The 17,320-nt window shown below is 33.9% G+C and overlaps 1 protein-coding gene across 4 annotated transcripts in view; it reads left to right on the top strand.

The window, feature by feature from the left end:
• The window catches only part of LRP1B (LDL receptor related protein 1B), a 1,824,802-nt gene that overhangs the window by 1,703,110 nt on the left and 104,372 nt on the right, over positions 1-17,320 (top strand). For all 4 annotated transcript variants that reach the window (XM_070581263.1, XM_070581262.1, XM_070581261.1 and 1 more), the window contains 3 exons: positions 492-626; positions 4,018-4,137; positions 5,986-6,227. In XM_070581263.1, coding sequence (XP_070437364.1) covers positions 492-626; positions 4,018-4,137; positions 5,986-6,227 — 497 coding nt within the window. The remainder of the gene's footprint in view (positions 1-491; positions 627-4,017; positions 4,138-5,985; positions 6,228-17,320) is intronic.

Here is a 17,320-nt window from a genome sequence, read left to right as displayed (position 1 = left end):
AGCCTAAAAAAGTTTGAGAACTGATGATTCAGCATATTTGCTTGATAACATGGTAGTACCCTTGATTGAGTTCCTGAATACTAAGTTTAGGTTAGCAATAAATGCCCACATCTCTGTGTAGCTTCTAGGAAATGTTTTGGTTCTTAGAGAAGGATGTAGTACTCATACTTCCTATCATTGTAAAGATAGCCTGTCGTTAGAACCATTGACTCTTGACTTCCTTTTAGAACATGGTGTAACTCCATAACAGCTGTAAATATCAGCTGTGGGCAGCTGGATCTAAACTATATTCAGTGTAAATGAGTTCAGTTTTTATCTGCTTCTAAACCATTATAAGAAATGACGGCTTACATGAAGAGAAGACCATAATCATATGAATTCAAAAAGAGTTATTTACGGAATAATAAACATAATTTCAAATTAAGAAAAAAATGAACTTCCCCTTCAGGAATTAGAATTATATTAGTTTTGATGATATTTTTAAATCCTAGCTCCTGCTGAATATACCTGTGAAGATAATGTGAATCCATGTGGAGATGATGCATATTGTAATCAAATAAAAACATCTGTTTTCTGTCGCTGTAAGCCTGGATTTCAGAGAAACATGAAAAACAGACAGTGTGAAGGTACAGTACATTTCCTCAACAGCTTGCTCTTAAATCTTTAGGTTATAAAAGACTCCCAAGGCTGCTAAACTGTGAGATGACAGGAGATTGATTTTCATCAAAACGCCGTGTATCTATGGGGTACCTTTTACTTATGAGAGTGAAAGTCCCTGGGGTCAAAAGCCTGTTTGTATTGCTAAGCTAATGCTGCCTCTACAAAGTCTTTTCTATAGCAGATTCAGACCTGCAGGAGTTCCAATTGTATTGTTACAATTCTGTTTTGAAATGCAAATAGCAAAATTGCTGGTTCAGGAACTATTGGAGAATTAGAGGCACTTCATGAAAAACTATGTTTGCGATGACCCACTTCTCTTGAGTTGTGGCATTTGCAATACTGCAATAGATAATTTACTTTTAGAGAATTGTGGGCTTTTGTCCTAACACCATGTCTCAAACAGTGCTTTATATGATCAAGAGTGTCTTCTAAAATTCAAAGATGGAATATAAATAAATCTCTGTCAACTTACTTGAGATCATTTAAAAATTGAGCATGTAGGATAGCCAGAATCTTATAGTAAGTTATACGCAAATATAATTTACATCAGGTCTTTAATTATAGAGCCATGAAATACAGACCTATATGCACTTTCTGCCAGTTTCTCCACTAAGATTGATATTCTTGTGGTTAGAGCCAAACCTAAATTGTCTAAATTGGCTTATCCAGGATAAATTCTAGTTGTAAAATACTTTCACTTACCAGCTTCCTTTCTACTATATCTTTATATTATTCTTGGGTAAAGAAAAGTGATTTTACATAGTGTCAATCAAAATGGAAATATTGAAATAAATTAATTATACTCACCCACAAGGGGAAGAAGTGTATCCACGTTGTATTTATGTACATTTTGAGTTATATGCTTGTTTGGATTATTCATGACTTTTAATTTCTCCGTTAAGATGGAATGCTGAAAACTGGCAACCTAAGGTTTCTCTTTTTTAATAAAAAAGCAAATTATTTCTCAAGACTAAACTATTTCTTCTTTCTCAGAGACTTTCTATCAATTGCATATAAACACACACAATTTCTTTAAGATTTTAATTTCAAATAGCATTAATTTTCTAGTAGTTATTTGTGAATAGTGGGCTCTCTTTCCTGTGTATACCTACTAAATTTAGAAATCTTGCTCTCAGATTTTCTTTATTTTTAATTATATTTCATGATAAATAAAACCTGCAAGCTACACTCATTTTAAATTGCTATGAATCCAGTATTTTTGTTGTAGAAATAAGCACCTTCTGCACACTAGTAAAATTTGTATGTTTATTTAATAAATGAAATTTTTATAGTAAGGAAAAGCAGTGTGACTTGGTATTGAGAAGGAGAAAGACATTACCTTGATTTCTAACCCAAAGAATTTAAATTTGTTTGTGCCCTTCCTATATGTAGCCGGAACACAGCATGAGAAATCACTATTTGATGTTAAAGCCAAAATACTTCAGTTAGGATATCTAAAGGGAAGAAAACTTAAAGGGAACAGCAGAAGAGAAGTAGAAATGGATTAATAATTGCTGAGTACCAGGCACTGTTTTAGGTCTTGGACACGTGTGAGATTCCTCCATCCTCTTCAGAAGCCCCTGATGCAGGCATTATTATAGAGATGAGGAGAAAATCGTGACTCTCGCAAATATGGGGCCATGTGAGGGAGCTGAGATTTTATTCAATCATGCAGATTTTTGCTTATTTTAATTCAATATCAAAGGGGAGCCATACTAACAAATAACTCCCTGTTCAACGTTACTGTCACCAAACAAAAATAGTTATTGTAATAATTTTTGGTGGCTAAGTTCTGATAACATGTATTTTACTTTATCCCTGGCATGGTATTCATTAACAAGCAATTACAGTTTTCTGTATCTCTTCACATTTCACTCAAACAGAAATCAATTGTCATGAGAGTGCTCAGGTTTGCCTCAGACAAGGTAACATAGTAGAGACAATAAAATCAGAAAGCCAGAGTTTAAGTCTTGGCACTGTCATTTACAAGTGTCACAGGGAAAGTTCTTATCTCTACATTTGAGGCTTTGGAAGACAGTTGAGTGTGAAACAAAAGATAATTATTACTGCTGTACTTATCCTTAAATTCCCTAATTCAAGGCAAGGATTTATCTCACAGATTTATTACATAATTAGGGCAATTATAAGTGATAAAAGGGTCAGAAGTATTATGGTGATTGAAGGCAACAGTAGAGGAGGAAAACAGAGACAGAGTAGAGAATTCACCAGAATCACCTGAACTCAATCCCAGTCCTGCTTCAGCCATTAAAATTAGAGGCGTGTGCTAAGCCACAGAATATTGCCTGTGATTTATTTATTTATTACTTATGATTTATATATATTTATTAATATATAGGCATTCAAGGATCTTTTGTTATTGTCATTGGTTTGTTTAATTCACATAGCCCTTGTTGTTACATAGTAACTTCATATTTATGAAGCCAGAAGTGTGTTAGAGGTGGATCCATATCTTCATTCTTTGCCAGGAGTTATGCAAAATGTTGGTGATAAAAAATTAATAATTTATACCCTCAAGGGGCTGACAGTCAAGTAGTGGATATGAATATATGACCACATGTATGAAATGTAGTATAAACAATGCTATAAGAGAGAGACACCAAGTTAGCAAACAGTGGACAAACTATGGGATGGATAGTCACTACTATGCATTGGTGGAGACCAAAGAAGTCTTCACTTCAAGGCAGATCTTGAGAAATGAGTAGAAATTCTCTAGGTAAATGTGGGTAAAGACATTATCTTCATGTGTTGCTTAACGATGGGGATACATTCTGAGAAATGTGTCATTAGGTGATTTCATCCTTATATGAACATCATAGAGTGTACTTACACAAACCTAGATGGCATAGCCTGCTACACACCTAGGCTATATAGTACTAATCTTATGAGACCACTGTCTTATATGCAGTCCATCATTGGCCAAAACATCATTACATAGTACGTAGGGCATGGCTGTATAGGACAAAGGAATGGCATATGACATGTGTGAAGTTACGGAGGCGGGTAATCAGAAATGAGTTTAAAAGGGAACTTCAAGAAGTGTTTGAGTGAATGAAAGTACTAGCGAAGCTTGAAATGAATATTTCAATGTGTTAAGTGGATTAACAAGCAATGTACAAATAATTGATGAATTATTATAGTGAAACTATTGTGAAAAAACTGTTATGGCCTGAAAATATGACGCAGTAAATCACAGACTTAAGAGTTTGAAAAGACAATGAAAGAAATAGGAATAAGAAGTTGAAGGACGAAAAATAAATTTGTCTTTTTTGAAGTGTGGAAAGAATGGAAGTGCTAATTGGGGGTATGATTATGATATTTTGAGCTCTTCTTTTCTAGACCTTAATGAATGTTTGGTATTTGGCACATGTTCCCACCAATGTATAAATATGGAAGGATCATATAAATGTGTATGTGACCAGAATTTCCAAGAAAGAAATAACACCTGCATAGCAAAAGGTAAGGTTATAACTGTTATTTCCAATGCTACTATAATTTCACTATAAACATCTCACAGGGAACAAAATGTTTCATATTGCATTTTAGCAATATCTTCATACCTGATACTATAAAATAAATCTCTTTAACACTGATTAATTTGACCAACTGACTTGTTATCATTCTTAACTAATCTAATCTGGCATAGTTTATAGACATGACTGTCAAATACATAGTTACTGTTAAAATAACTTTTGTGTTTGAAACAATGTGTCAGAAGATGGTAAAAGTGTAAAGGCCAGTGTGATAGTCAAAGTATAAAGTATCTTTCATGTGGCTTGCTGGCAGTATATTTGAGAAACTGTTATACCATTGTGATAAAAATAACAGCTTAAAGGCTAGCATTATAGGGAGAATGGAATTTTGAGTAAGGATTTAAAAGGTTTTAAAATAAAGGCAAGAGCCAGCCCTGATGGCATAGTCATTAAAGTTTAGCACACTCCTCCACTTCATAAACCTGGGTTCGGTTCCCAGGCATGGAACCACACCACTCGTCTGTCAGTAGCCATGCTGCAGTGGCAGCTCACATAGAAAAAGTAGAAGGACCTGGAACTGGAACATATAGCTATGTAGTGGGGCTTTGGGAGGAAAAAAAAGAGAGGAAGATTAGCAACGGATGTTGGCTTAGGGGGAATCCTTCCCAGCAAAAAATAAAATCACGCTTTCAGATTCAGACCTCCTCCACTTAGGAATATCACTTTAAAAAAATTAAATGACAGGAGTGTATTTTGGGCTTTTTAAAATGTGGATTTTAATACTTATAAGTTTTTACTAAATAATGTTATAACAAATATTGTTAGTTACAGGGCATGATTGGACAATGTTAATAAGATAGTTATTACAAGAGGAAATCAACGTGCTGTAGTGGATTAAGGATGGGCTACAGAGTTAGATGTATGTGTATTTGAATCCCAGCATTGCACCTTTCTGACTGTGTGGCCTCAGGGAACTTATTAAAGCCTCTAAGCCTCAGTTCTTCATCTGTAAAATGAGAATACTAATACCTACTTTCAGTGGTTGTCGTATGAAGAGGTGATAATTGTGAAAGGCTTAACACAGTGCCTGCCAAATAGTGAACATGCACTAAGTGAGAGCTATTAAGACTGTAGAGCTGAACTACACTTCATTGAGTATTACCATTTTTAAAAAATGTTTAGGTGCTATATATGTAATTCAATCTTTCTTTATGGTTTCATTAATATTTTAATTAATATTTTGTAGGATTCACTTGAGGGTACTGAATTGTATTGTAGGTGTCAAAACTTTAAGCTAGAGAGTTCTGCTTAGCAAGATTCTAGATAATATTGAGATTATGGCACTTTAATGCAATAAATACTGATATATTTTTATAAGAATTTAAAAAACATCTAAAATATACGAATATTGGAAGAAGAAGATTATTCATCTTTTATCTTCATTTCTTAGCCTTAGGCAATGATCACTCAGGTGCATAAACTAACTGCTCAGATATAGCATCTGAATATTGAGAATGAAAGCATTAGAACACAATGCATTGCAACCAAATAGAACCTCTCTTCATAAAGAGGATATCTACTACAAGTACCTAAGTTCTAGCCATAAGGCAAACTTTGCCCTAGGAAAACCTACATCAATAACTTAGAAATGCTTAGGTAAGTCTGTATTAGACATAAGTCATGAAGATTAAAAGATGATATAAAGTTGGTTGATTTTTATTGAGCAAGAAACTGTGTTAAGAATAACAATTCAAGATAATTTAGAAGTACAATCATTGCTTTTACATTAGTTGAAATTTACTTTATTTTTGTATTTTATTATAATAATCTCCAGGCTCTGAAGATCAAGTTCTCTACATTGCTAATGACACTGATATCCTGGGTTTTATATATCCATTCAACTACAGTGGCGATCATCAACAAATTTCTCATATTGAGCATAATTCAAGGATAACAGGGATGGATGTATATTTTCAAAGAGATATGATTATTTGGAGTACTCAGTTTAATCCAGGAGGAATTTTCTACAAAAGGATCCGTAGCAGAGAAAAAAGGCAAGCAAACAGTGGCCTGATTGTAAGTAAATAACATTGAATATTTGAAGGCACATATTTTCCCACTTCCTTGTGTTTTTTTAATCTGTCAATCACAATATCTGATTATAGGAGGTAATTAATATTTTCATTGATTCCTCCCAATATTCTTCTTATATAGAAATAAAGCATTTTCGTACTCATTTATTCCCATAGCTGCATATAATTTAATTGCATGACATTGTTTTTGTTTTAATGCATTTGCCTTAATTATATAAAAATCCTAATGAATAATAAATACCTAACATTTATAAAACATTTTATATTTTATAGTGTTTAACAATATGTTGTGAACATGAGGTTTTTTAAATCATGAGATGAGACTGGGAACCATTACTTTGTTTTGACATTAGAAAATACACTGCCAAAAATATGCAGGGAAATTGTTTCATTTTTAACAATATCAGATATATACTTCTCTTCTAAGTCAAGAGATCAACTCAATAGTGTAACCATTTCTTCTGACTTCTAATAACTGAATTTCCAGGAACATTCAAAACAGAGACATATTGTTTGCTGGTATATGATGGACATGTTGATTATCATGGTTATTCCTTTTGAGAAAAATAAGCCAGAACATTTCTTTAGATTTGTGGTTGTAGACAAACCTTTTTTGTTTTAGGGCATGACAATTTACTGTGTATTTTATATTTTGAAGTAATCTGAGGGAAAAATGACAGATAAATACTGACTTTTGTAGGGCTTGGCCCATTCCCATACAACCAGAAAGTCAAATGCTATCACAGTAGGTATAATTGAAGCTTTGTATTTGAAAATAATCAGAGGTACCTGTCTGGAAGTCTTCACTACCTTTTCGGTGGCATCTACTATAAATATTTGAACTACATGAATACCATTTGATAGAAATCTGGAATATATTTTTATCAGTAGTGGATAGCAATAAACTGGTTTTAAAAGAAGCTATTTTAGCTTTCAAATTCAGGTTAGATTAAATTAACGGTGAGTAAAAATCCATATGTGTCAGAGTTGTTTCTTCAACTCCTTCTTCCCCAAACACCGTGTTGCACAGTAGCTTTAGTTCTGCTAACAGCAGTTCTAGGACAGAGCCAAGAAATTTCGTAGATCGTGCTGCCCTCCTTCACTCACATATAACCTTCTTGCTCTCTCTCAGACCAATCCGCTGACTCAGAGTCTTAGATAGCTTTAGCTTTCTTTGTCTCTAAAATACAAGCATACATTGCAAAAACATTGCTTCTATGGCACCATTTTGTCTCTTATTAATAAAGTGGTAAAGAGTATATACCATGGAATTACACTGCTTGGGTTTGAATCTTTTCCCGTTGCTTCCTAGCCTTTTAGCTCTCTGTGCTCTCTATTTCATGAGGTTTTAGTGAGGAATACACACAAAGCACAAATACATATATTATATGTATATTAGTGTTTAAGAGTTCTTGGCACATAGTAAGTACTATAGAGATGCTTGCTATTAACAGTATGATGATGGCAATGAAGATGATAATGATGTTAATGATGATGATTGGCAAGATAATCTTCTCTATGATCCATATTATCACATTGAAAATTATTTGCAACTTACTCTTGTCTGAATTTTATAGTGCTAAAAATACTCATGTGTTTAATTAATTTTGATATAATTTTTCAATGAAAATGATTTGATAATTGTTAAAATTTTGCCCTTAGGGAGATTGATAATATACAATCAGTGGTCTCAGACTTTAGTCAGAAGCCAAATTTGCTTAGTATTTGATAACTAAGTTTTTAATCTTATACACACATATATAAATGTATATATTATACTTGTGTTATATACTTATTTACATGTATATATTTACATATTTTAATCTTTAGTTTCATTAATGTGCTATAAAATCTTTCATAACCAAGGACAAAGCTATTGATTTGCCTTTTCCTAATAAAGTATGAAACTTCATTTAGTTTTTTAGTGGTAATGATTACTTGTGTTGTAGCACGTAGATCTTTTGTTTGTTTTTATCTTTCTTTCCTTGAACCCACCCATGACTAACAGTGTTCACTAGGAAAAAAAGTAGGTAACAGTAGGGTACATTTTCTAGGAACATATCATAGCCAACTAAATATTGTGATTATAAGGTTGGAACCTGTGAACCATAAGTTTTAGCATCATGATCTAAGCCATTAAGGATTCCATAGAAATTCCAACCAATACATTATAAACAAAAACACTTAAGGCTACACTGATGATGGCAATTATTTAACTTTGTTTCCTAAATCTTTTTGTAATCCTGATATCTCAATATTATAACTATGGAATAAATCCATTCTTACGTCCTTAATTTAGTGAGCAGTGTGCTTTTTAGAGCAATTAAATGACTTATCTATGACCATGCAGCTATAATGTGACAACATTTAGACTTTGACTTGAAAAACCTGTCTCATCTCTGAGTCTCAGCTTACTTATCTGAAAAACAACTACAGTATTGAAGTAGACAACTTCTAAAATCCTTTCCAGAGAGTAAATATATACGATTTCCAAGAGATGTGTGACATAGTATATGTCTATCTAGTTATTACCTGGACAGTTGTGTATTTATTCCTCTGAAATCCATTTTGTGTATAAAGTTCTGATTTTCTACCTTTATGAATTACTCTGCCATGTGTAGTATTTGCTCTTTTAATAGTCACCATCTAGTCATCTATTAGTTTAATGGGCATGCAGTCTATTTCATCTTCTAAGTCTTGACACAAATATTAAACGATACTAACCTGAGAATTCCCCACCCCTTAGAAAATGAAACTCAAGATTTTTCGTTAAGCTGAATATGGAACATTGATTTCTACCTCTGAATCAATAAGCAAAAGAAAGAAAAATACACAAATCAAGCTATGGATACTTTAGTAATAACTCTGTTATCAGTGAACCAAGTGGAAGATGTTAGCCATGTGATAGCAGGATGTCTTGAAAGCAAATTTACAAATATTTTGGAATATTTCTATCCCAGTAAAGGGCAGGAAACATTGTATTAGAAATCAGAAGAAGAATATTACTCAGAAAACTAAATGTTAGCTCAAGTCCATTGCAGAGGAAGGTAATTTTCAATATAATCTTTTTTTGGAAGTCGTGAAGGGAATACTGTTCTATAATTTGTGAAAATGGTTTGAATACTAATTATGATTACAAATTTAAATTTCAAATGTAGACCCAGTTATTTATGGATGGAAATGCTTCTGATTTTCTAACCCCTTGGGCTATACAAATTGGATGGATTTTTTTCCTTTGAGAAAATTAAATAATTTAAAACTTAAAAGACTGACATGATTCAATCTATATGTAAAGCATAATGAGATTTCTGAATTTGTATTTTAGTAATCAGAACAGAATATGAAAGCATTATGCAACAATTGTACATACTTTCTGGCAATTTATCATTTCTAGTATGAAATGCTGTATAGCAAAATACATGCTAGCAAACACTATGAAGTAAGTCAATGCTTGGAAAAATGGAAATGACTTTAGAAATATAGATTCGATTTTTACCATTAAAGAGCTGTATAGTCCTGAGCAAAACAAATGGTTGATCTGATCTAATTGATTTTGAGAAATGAATATGATGCACCGTTTTTGACATACTCTCTATGGGGCAATAAAGAATGTTTAGAATTATCATGCTTAAAATTTTTTTTTTGTCAATATTCATACTTTTTTACAAAAAGTTGATTAGGGCATTTTTTTTTCCTGAAAAACTTTATCCAATTTAGTTATCTTTACTAGCTTTCAATGTTTAATTGGAGTCCTAGCTAAAAACCTCACACCAATGTATGGGTCTTGTGTATATGAAACACACACATGCATGTGAGTGTGTAGGTATGCATATGTACCCACACATAAGCATGTGTTTGTGTGTGTGTGTGTGTGTGTACACAAATTTTAGCATAAACTTCAAGGTCTTGTTTCAGGACATTTGGTAAAAATTGATAGTTTCTGTTTTCATTCTTTTCAATTTCTTTTCTTCCTTATTATAAATTTATAATAACCATTATAGCTCTAAATTGAAACTGTCTCTACTTGCTTAGCAAGAATACTTTTAAAACCATGTGAGTTCATTCAAACTAGTCAACTATAATCATTTATTATAATTACTTTGGAAAAAATCTAAAGCTATCAGATTCTTCATTGCTATTTTGCGGCTTGATTGTTGTTGATTACATAAGACAGGCACTCACTGTTACATGCTGATTAGAGTTAAATGGTTCTGTAATAGTGGTGATCAATATTCAAAACTTTACTGAACATAAATCTTATGATTATTATATAAAACATGATTCTATAATTGATAATTCTGAGAAAATTATTGATCAGGCTTTATAGCATTTTAAGGTGAGCCAGTCAAGTTTTATCTCTCATGCTCAAAGCTTTATTTAAAGACTTCTGTTTGTTAGGTTTAGTGCTGGGTTCTCATGATATAATAATGACAACACAGAGTCCTGTTTTCGTGAAGTTTATATTCTGGGAGAAAAACAAAGTCAAATAAACTCATAGATAAATCCAAAAAATTTTAACTTTGAAAAGTGTATCGAAGGAAATAAGTAATGGACTAAGAAAAAACTCAGCTGTCATAAGTCTTCTTTGGACACGATGATCAGTAAAGTAAAGGCCCATTTGAAGAGAGGAGGTTTGAGTTAAGACCTAAGAAATGAGATGGAAGTAATGTCATCTTATTTATATCTAGGACAGCTATTCTACTTTTTATAGAGAATGGACTTGGTGGAAAAAAGGCTGGAACGGGAGACTACATAGGAGGATTGTGCACCGTTGGAAATGGCGGTCGGTTGCACTACTGTAGGCTCAGTGAAACAGAAGGGAGTGAATGGAAGTCTAACTAAAAATGTTGGCAAATAGAATGAGTGCAGAAAATGAGGATAAGAAGGACTTGAGAATGATACCTAGATTTCTGGATTGTACAAATTAATGGATACTGAGTTTGAGAAACTGTGGATTCAGTTTTAGTCATGTTAAGTCTAAGATGGCTATAAGAGATCCAAGTGAGATGTCAAGTAGTCAGTGGTGTATTCAAGGCTTAAGCTAAGGTCTCTGGACTAGAGATATATATTAAGGAATAGAAGACTAGAGGAGATATCTAAAACCATGAATCCAGGTTAGATTACCAGGGAGAGAGTACAGGGGAAGTGAAAAAGAACTGGAACCAAGCTCTGAAACCAAATTAAAATGATGACAAGGAGTGGCCAGTGCATTAGGAGAAAACAAGAAAATGTAGAGTCACAGAAACTAAGAGAAAAGAGCATTTTAAGAAAGAGATTGGAGTTATATTTCTAGTGTGCTGCTGAAAGATCAAGTAAATGAGGACAAAGAAGTGTTCAATAAACTTGGTGACAGATTCATTAAGGACCTTGGCTAATGCGGAGGGTACATGGAGAAAGCAGACATGAGAGAGTATTGGTGATTCTATATCAGTAGTTCTCACCTTGGCATGGTCTCTCATCCCAGGGACATTTGGTAATGTCTTGAGATAGTTTTGCTTTTCACAACTGGGGAATGCTGCCGTCACCTGGGAGAAGAAGCCAGGGATGCCCTACAATGCATAGGGTAGTCCCTCACAACAAAGAATTATCCTGACTGAAATATCAATAGTGCTAGAGTTGAGAAACCTTTCTCTACGTAGTAATAGAATCAGCATCTCCAGTCAAGCTTTAAGTAGATCTTTTGGTTTGTTATATCATTTTATGTGATAATAATCCTGAAATACAAAATGGTTCTAAGGTGAATCACCAATGTAGTTATTCTTTTATTGTTCTCTTGTTTTCTTTTCTGAACTTCTCAGTCTCTATTGCTAGATTCCTTTCTCCTTCTCTCTTAGTATTGGAATGCTTCCAGGCTCAGACCTTGATCCTCTGCTTTCTATCTTTCCTCACTTGTTGTAGAGTTCATATAGTTTCATAGTTTAACATACATCCACATTCTAACATTACCTAATTGATTTCAGGCTCTGTCCATCTGCTTACCTACTTTGCTTTTCCTTTTGGATGTCTAAAAGAATTTCTAAAGTAGCATGCCTAAAAATAAACCTCTCATATGATCCACAAAATCTACTTCCCAAATCTCATTTAATGGCAACTCCATTTCCCAGAAACTCAAAGTAAAAGCCTTGAAATCATAATTGACCCCTCTCCTTCTCTCATGACTCCAAAATCAGGCAATATGATTGAATTACCTTCGAGATATGTCGAGGAGCTTGCTACCTTACATCAGCTTTACTGCAAGTATCCAGTTTTGAATCACCACCATATTTCTTTTGAATTAGTGCAATAACCTCTTGACCTGTCTTCTTGCTTGCCTTCTTAATCACAACACCATACCCAGAATGCTTCTTCTAAAACATAAATTAAATCACATCACATCTCTGATCAAAAATATCCAGTGTTTCCCTACCACAAAAGATGTAGTTCTCACAATGTCTTACAAAGCCTTACAAGATCTCACCTCTTGTTAATTCTATGACTTTATCTCCCAATACTATCCCTCTTATTCACTCCTTTGGGAAGCTTTACTATTTCTGAAACCCATAAGTACCTACAAATATAAGGCCTTTTTTTGTGTATGAGGAAGCTTGTTGCTGAGCTAACATCTGTGCCAATCTTCCTCTCTTTTGCATGGGATGCTGCCATAGTGTGGCTTGACAAGTGGTGCTAGGTCTGTTCCCAGGATCCAAACCTGTGAACCACAGGCTGCTAAAGCAGAGCAGGTATAGTTAACCACTATCCCACTGGGCTGGCCCCTATAAGGCCTTTTGTGAAATGTTCTCTTGGCCTAAAATATTCTTCAGCTGGATATCCTCCATGACTCAAGTCCTCAACTCCTTCAAGTCTTTGCTCAAATGTCATCTTCTTATTGATAATTGCAGTCTATTACCCTACGCCCATCCTGGTATCCTCAATGTCCTGCTCTTTTTTTATTCCCATAGTACTTATCTTTGTTAAATTGCCATATATTTTACTCATGTGTTATTTTTATTATCTAATGTTTACTTCACCTTGCTATAAGTAAATTCCCAGATGGCAGGTATTTTTGCTGTATTCGCCACAACTGTAACCCTAATATCTAGAACAAGGCCCTTCATAAAGTAGGTACTTAATTTTTTTAATAAATTAGAAGCAATAAGTTAATTGAAAATACACGACAATAGTATATTATCTTGAAAATTATCATTTGTAAGTTATTCTTCTCATCCTTGGTATTCAACTCATCGAAAGTTCCAATATTTTTATCTGCAGATATATCCCGTTTTTGTCCACTTTTGTCTCTCAAAAACATAGTTTAAACTTCCACACTCTTCCTTTTGGCATCTGTTGAGTAAATCTCTGATTTTCCTGTAATCACTTTTGGTCCCCAGTCCTAAGCCATCCTCCACATCATAGCCAAAATAATCTTAAAACATTAATCTGATCATCATATCTCCCTACTTAAATCTTTCTAATGGATTTCTATTGAAAAATCATTGGTTTACAAGCCTCTCCATGACATTGAGCCTCATCTCCCACCACACCCCTCCTACTTCCTTACACACCTATGAACATAACACGTATCCACCCATGTCACATTTTGTTCTAGCCATAAATAGAACATATTTTATTCCTAAGAAGGCAATTTCTCTTCATTTCGGAATCTATACATGTTATTTCTTCTGCCTCCTCTAATTATCCTGATGAACCAAAACTCTTTTATTAAGAAGATGTCACTTTCATCTTTGTTACTGTCATTGAGATTGGGCTTGGTCTTGTTTAAGCATTGAAGATCTCAGCCTAGATAATGTATTTCAGGTCTTCCAAAAGGCCTAATTGAACCAATTGTTACTATTTGAAAGGACAGGCTCACAGAAAGATTGACTATCATCTAAAGAATATCAAGTTTATGTCCAGGAAGTAGCCTACAGGGTGACCTCATTATTATTCTAGGATCTGTTTAGGCTTGGAAATTGGATTGTTAGTTTATCTTGGGAGTAATAGGACAGTAGGAAACTAATTTTAATGAAGCTGGCAAGAAAATGACATATAAAACTGAGAATTTCATGTATTTACAAACACACATACATATACACACATATTCATAATCTGAATGAATTTGATGAATGAGAGGCATTGCACCATAAGAGCCCAATGCACGTGTACATATTCATATATATATGCATATACATACACATGTACCTCACCGCTACGTAGACTGAATATTCCTGTTCATCCGCAAGATGCTCACCTAATGATTCTGGAGACACACTATCAACCTTTGCTTCTTGGGTCTGCCCGATGGCCCAGTGGTTAAGTTCATATGCTCTGCTTTGGCAGCCCAGGGTTTTGCCAGTTTGGATCCTGGGCACAGACATGGCACCTCTTATCAAGCCACGCTGAGGCGGTGTCCCACATAGCACAATCAGAAGAGCCTACAACTAGAATATGCAACTATGTATTCGGGGGCTTTGGAGAGAAGAAGAAGGAAAAGAAGAAGTTTGGCAACAGATGTTAGCTCGGGTGCCAATCTTTAAAAAAACAAAGAAACATTCACTTCTTGACTCTTCTTTTTCTATGTGTTTGTTGTGTCTTAATCCACTTATAGGTACATGACGTATCCATTAAAGTCAACTTCTTTTGTCTCTTTATGGTATTGTTTGCAAACCAGCTATATAGGTAAGATAAATGAATGAAACAGATTGGACATAGCATTAGGGACCCAGGTGAGAGAAATAAACTGAACACACATCTCATTCAGGGGGCAGCAGCTAATTGACTCTGCTATTCTGCAATGTTGGGCTGCTTTTGATATACTATCTTGTATATCCTTAATTTTTAAGAAAAACCAAAAGTTTGAATTTTTAAAGTGATTTCTTCTTAACTTTAAAGTTAGAATCTACAAAAAATTTGTTTTCAACTTTAACTTAAATTTAGTCCTCAACCTACCATTTGCGATCTCTGCTTTCAGATAACTCTGCATTATGTCTCTTAAATTGTAAATGTCAGAAGGTACCTTGCTTCCTTAGTTGCAGGCCGCTCACCTAGGGAGATGACATCAAAATTGTCTTGTAAGTGTTAAATTTTTCGCGTCTGACTAGGGCCTGAAAATTCATAATTAGCATTAGATACATCCTTAAGATGGTATAAAATGCAGACCTGCATAGAATGGATAATATTTTAAATTGTTACGTAATTTAATGTTTAGAAGTGAAAGACTTTTGTAGATCGTCTAATCCAAAGCCTTTATTTTTGATGCTCTATAATATGTAGAGAGGCTAGGACTAGGTCTTAAACCAAGTTTCTGAGTCCAAATTTAATGTGTTTTTTAGTCTTCCATGATATCTTTTGTTTACCTGATAGTGTGAATCACGGTTTTGAGAGCCAGTTAGCTTTTTATGGAGGGAGAGTACTAAATCATAAGAAATAAGTTTAAAGAACATTGAGCAAGCTAAAAAAAAAAAAAAAGCAAAAAGAGTGTAAGATCACAAACCATATTGAGTCTCTAATCCACAGACAAATTTGTTCTTTTTCAAAAATTTTCTGAGAATTGTATATTTGTTTGGTTTCTTTTCCCCTAACAGGAGTTTGTGCTAGGTTGGAATGGTCTTAATGTAGATAAAGAGTCTTAAAATTACTCAGATTGAAATAATCTGTTCTTCAGAATAAATCATAGATGGAAGCCAGAGGTTTCATCCCTGAGTTGGTTTTGGAAATCTTACATATTTTAGCTTTAAATGTAACTTTTTCTTGGTTCTTTTTGAAATCCTCCATTGCTATATTAGTTTCCTGATTAAAATAAAATAATAAATATCTAGATGTATTATAACATTACTAAGCTACACAGTTTCGTAATGTTCAGAATTTGTGTAGTCATTATTTTACTTCTATTTCCTAGTTTATGAGAATTTAATCTGATTTATATTTTGTGGACCAAAATGGGTAGCCTTTTCATTTAGTGTGACATACATCACACACACACAGACACACGCACAATTTCTGTAGAGTGGCTTTACATCTTTATTTTAATACATTACATTAGGAGATAATTAACTTTAGTAAAATGAACTGAATTTTCTTAGATGTGCATTAAGATATAAAAAACCACAAACAAATAAAATATGTAACCACTTCAATCTATCCTTTTGTTAACACTATTTTCTTAAAGTATATTGCTAACTACAGGAATTTTGTTAAAAAGAGAGTATTTCCATGGCTCAAATGCTTGAACTCCCTTTCACAGGTTTTCCTCTTTCCTTGATTTAAAACAAAAGTCCCCAGTGACTTATATCTTTAGTTTACTGCAGCTGGAATTGCGACAGATACCTTATAATCCGCAGCTGTAAAGCATTACTAGTTTAAAATAGTAACCTCTAATTTTGTAACAATCAGACTGCCAATTTTTCTGTAAGATTTAAGTGTTTCATTCATTCGACTAATATGTCTCTGCTAAGAAGAATGCCTCAGGCCTCAAAACTTTGGCTGTGTATTTAGAGAGCTTATTAGGAAACAAAGCATCCATCTGGAGAAAACAGTCAAAATGTGTCTTCTACTTTGAGTGATATGAGCAATGCCTTTTGTTGTCAGGGTAAGCACAAGCCTCTGCAGTCTTTTAAACATGAAGCATTTCATTAGTGCCTCCAGTTTATTGGCCTATCCATCTAGTGAACTAGCCACAGGGGCAAATGAAGTTGTGTATTTTCTTCTTCTTTCCAGTCTGATGTGTTTGTTTGGTTTTACTTTCAGCCTCTTTGGAGGCAAGTGGCTTAGCTTTCCCATTTCTGTTTTCCCATGTCGGACTCCCTTTCCTGTGTTTTCTCACTTTTTGTATTTACCTAATCGACTTTGAGCCTCTTCATAAATTGTTCATTATATCAACATCCTACGGAAGTTTCTGTCTTCCACTCTCCAACCAACATCCAGTCAATGAGTCCCTTTTATGTGGCTAATACTGGTCACAATCCTGGTCAAGCTGTGAGCAATAAAAAGCAATTACTTCATTCCTAAGGAGCTCACTATGAAGGCTGCTTTCCTAATTTGCCATAGGTTCCTTGACATTAGGACAGACCATCCTCTTGATGTCTTGTTGTTGCTGTTCTT

This window comes from Equus przewalskii, chromosome 17 (assembly GCF_037783145.1).
Source record: "Equus przewalskii isolate Varuska chromosome 17, EquPr2, whole genome shotgun sequence".
Lineage (NCBI taxonomy): Eukaryota > Metazoa > Chordata > Mammalia > Perissodactyla > Equidae > Equus > Equus przewalskii.
The sequence above is the reverse complement of the archived record's forward strand: the minus strand, read 5'-3'. Positions and strand labels throughout refer to the sequence as shown.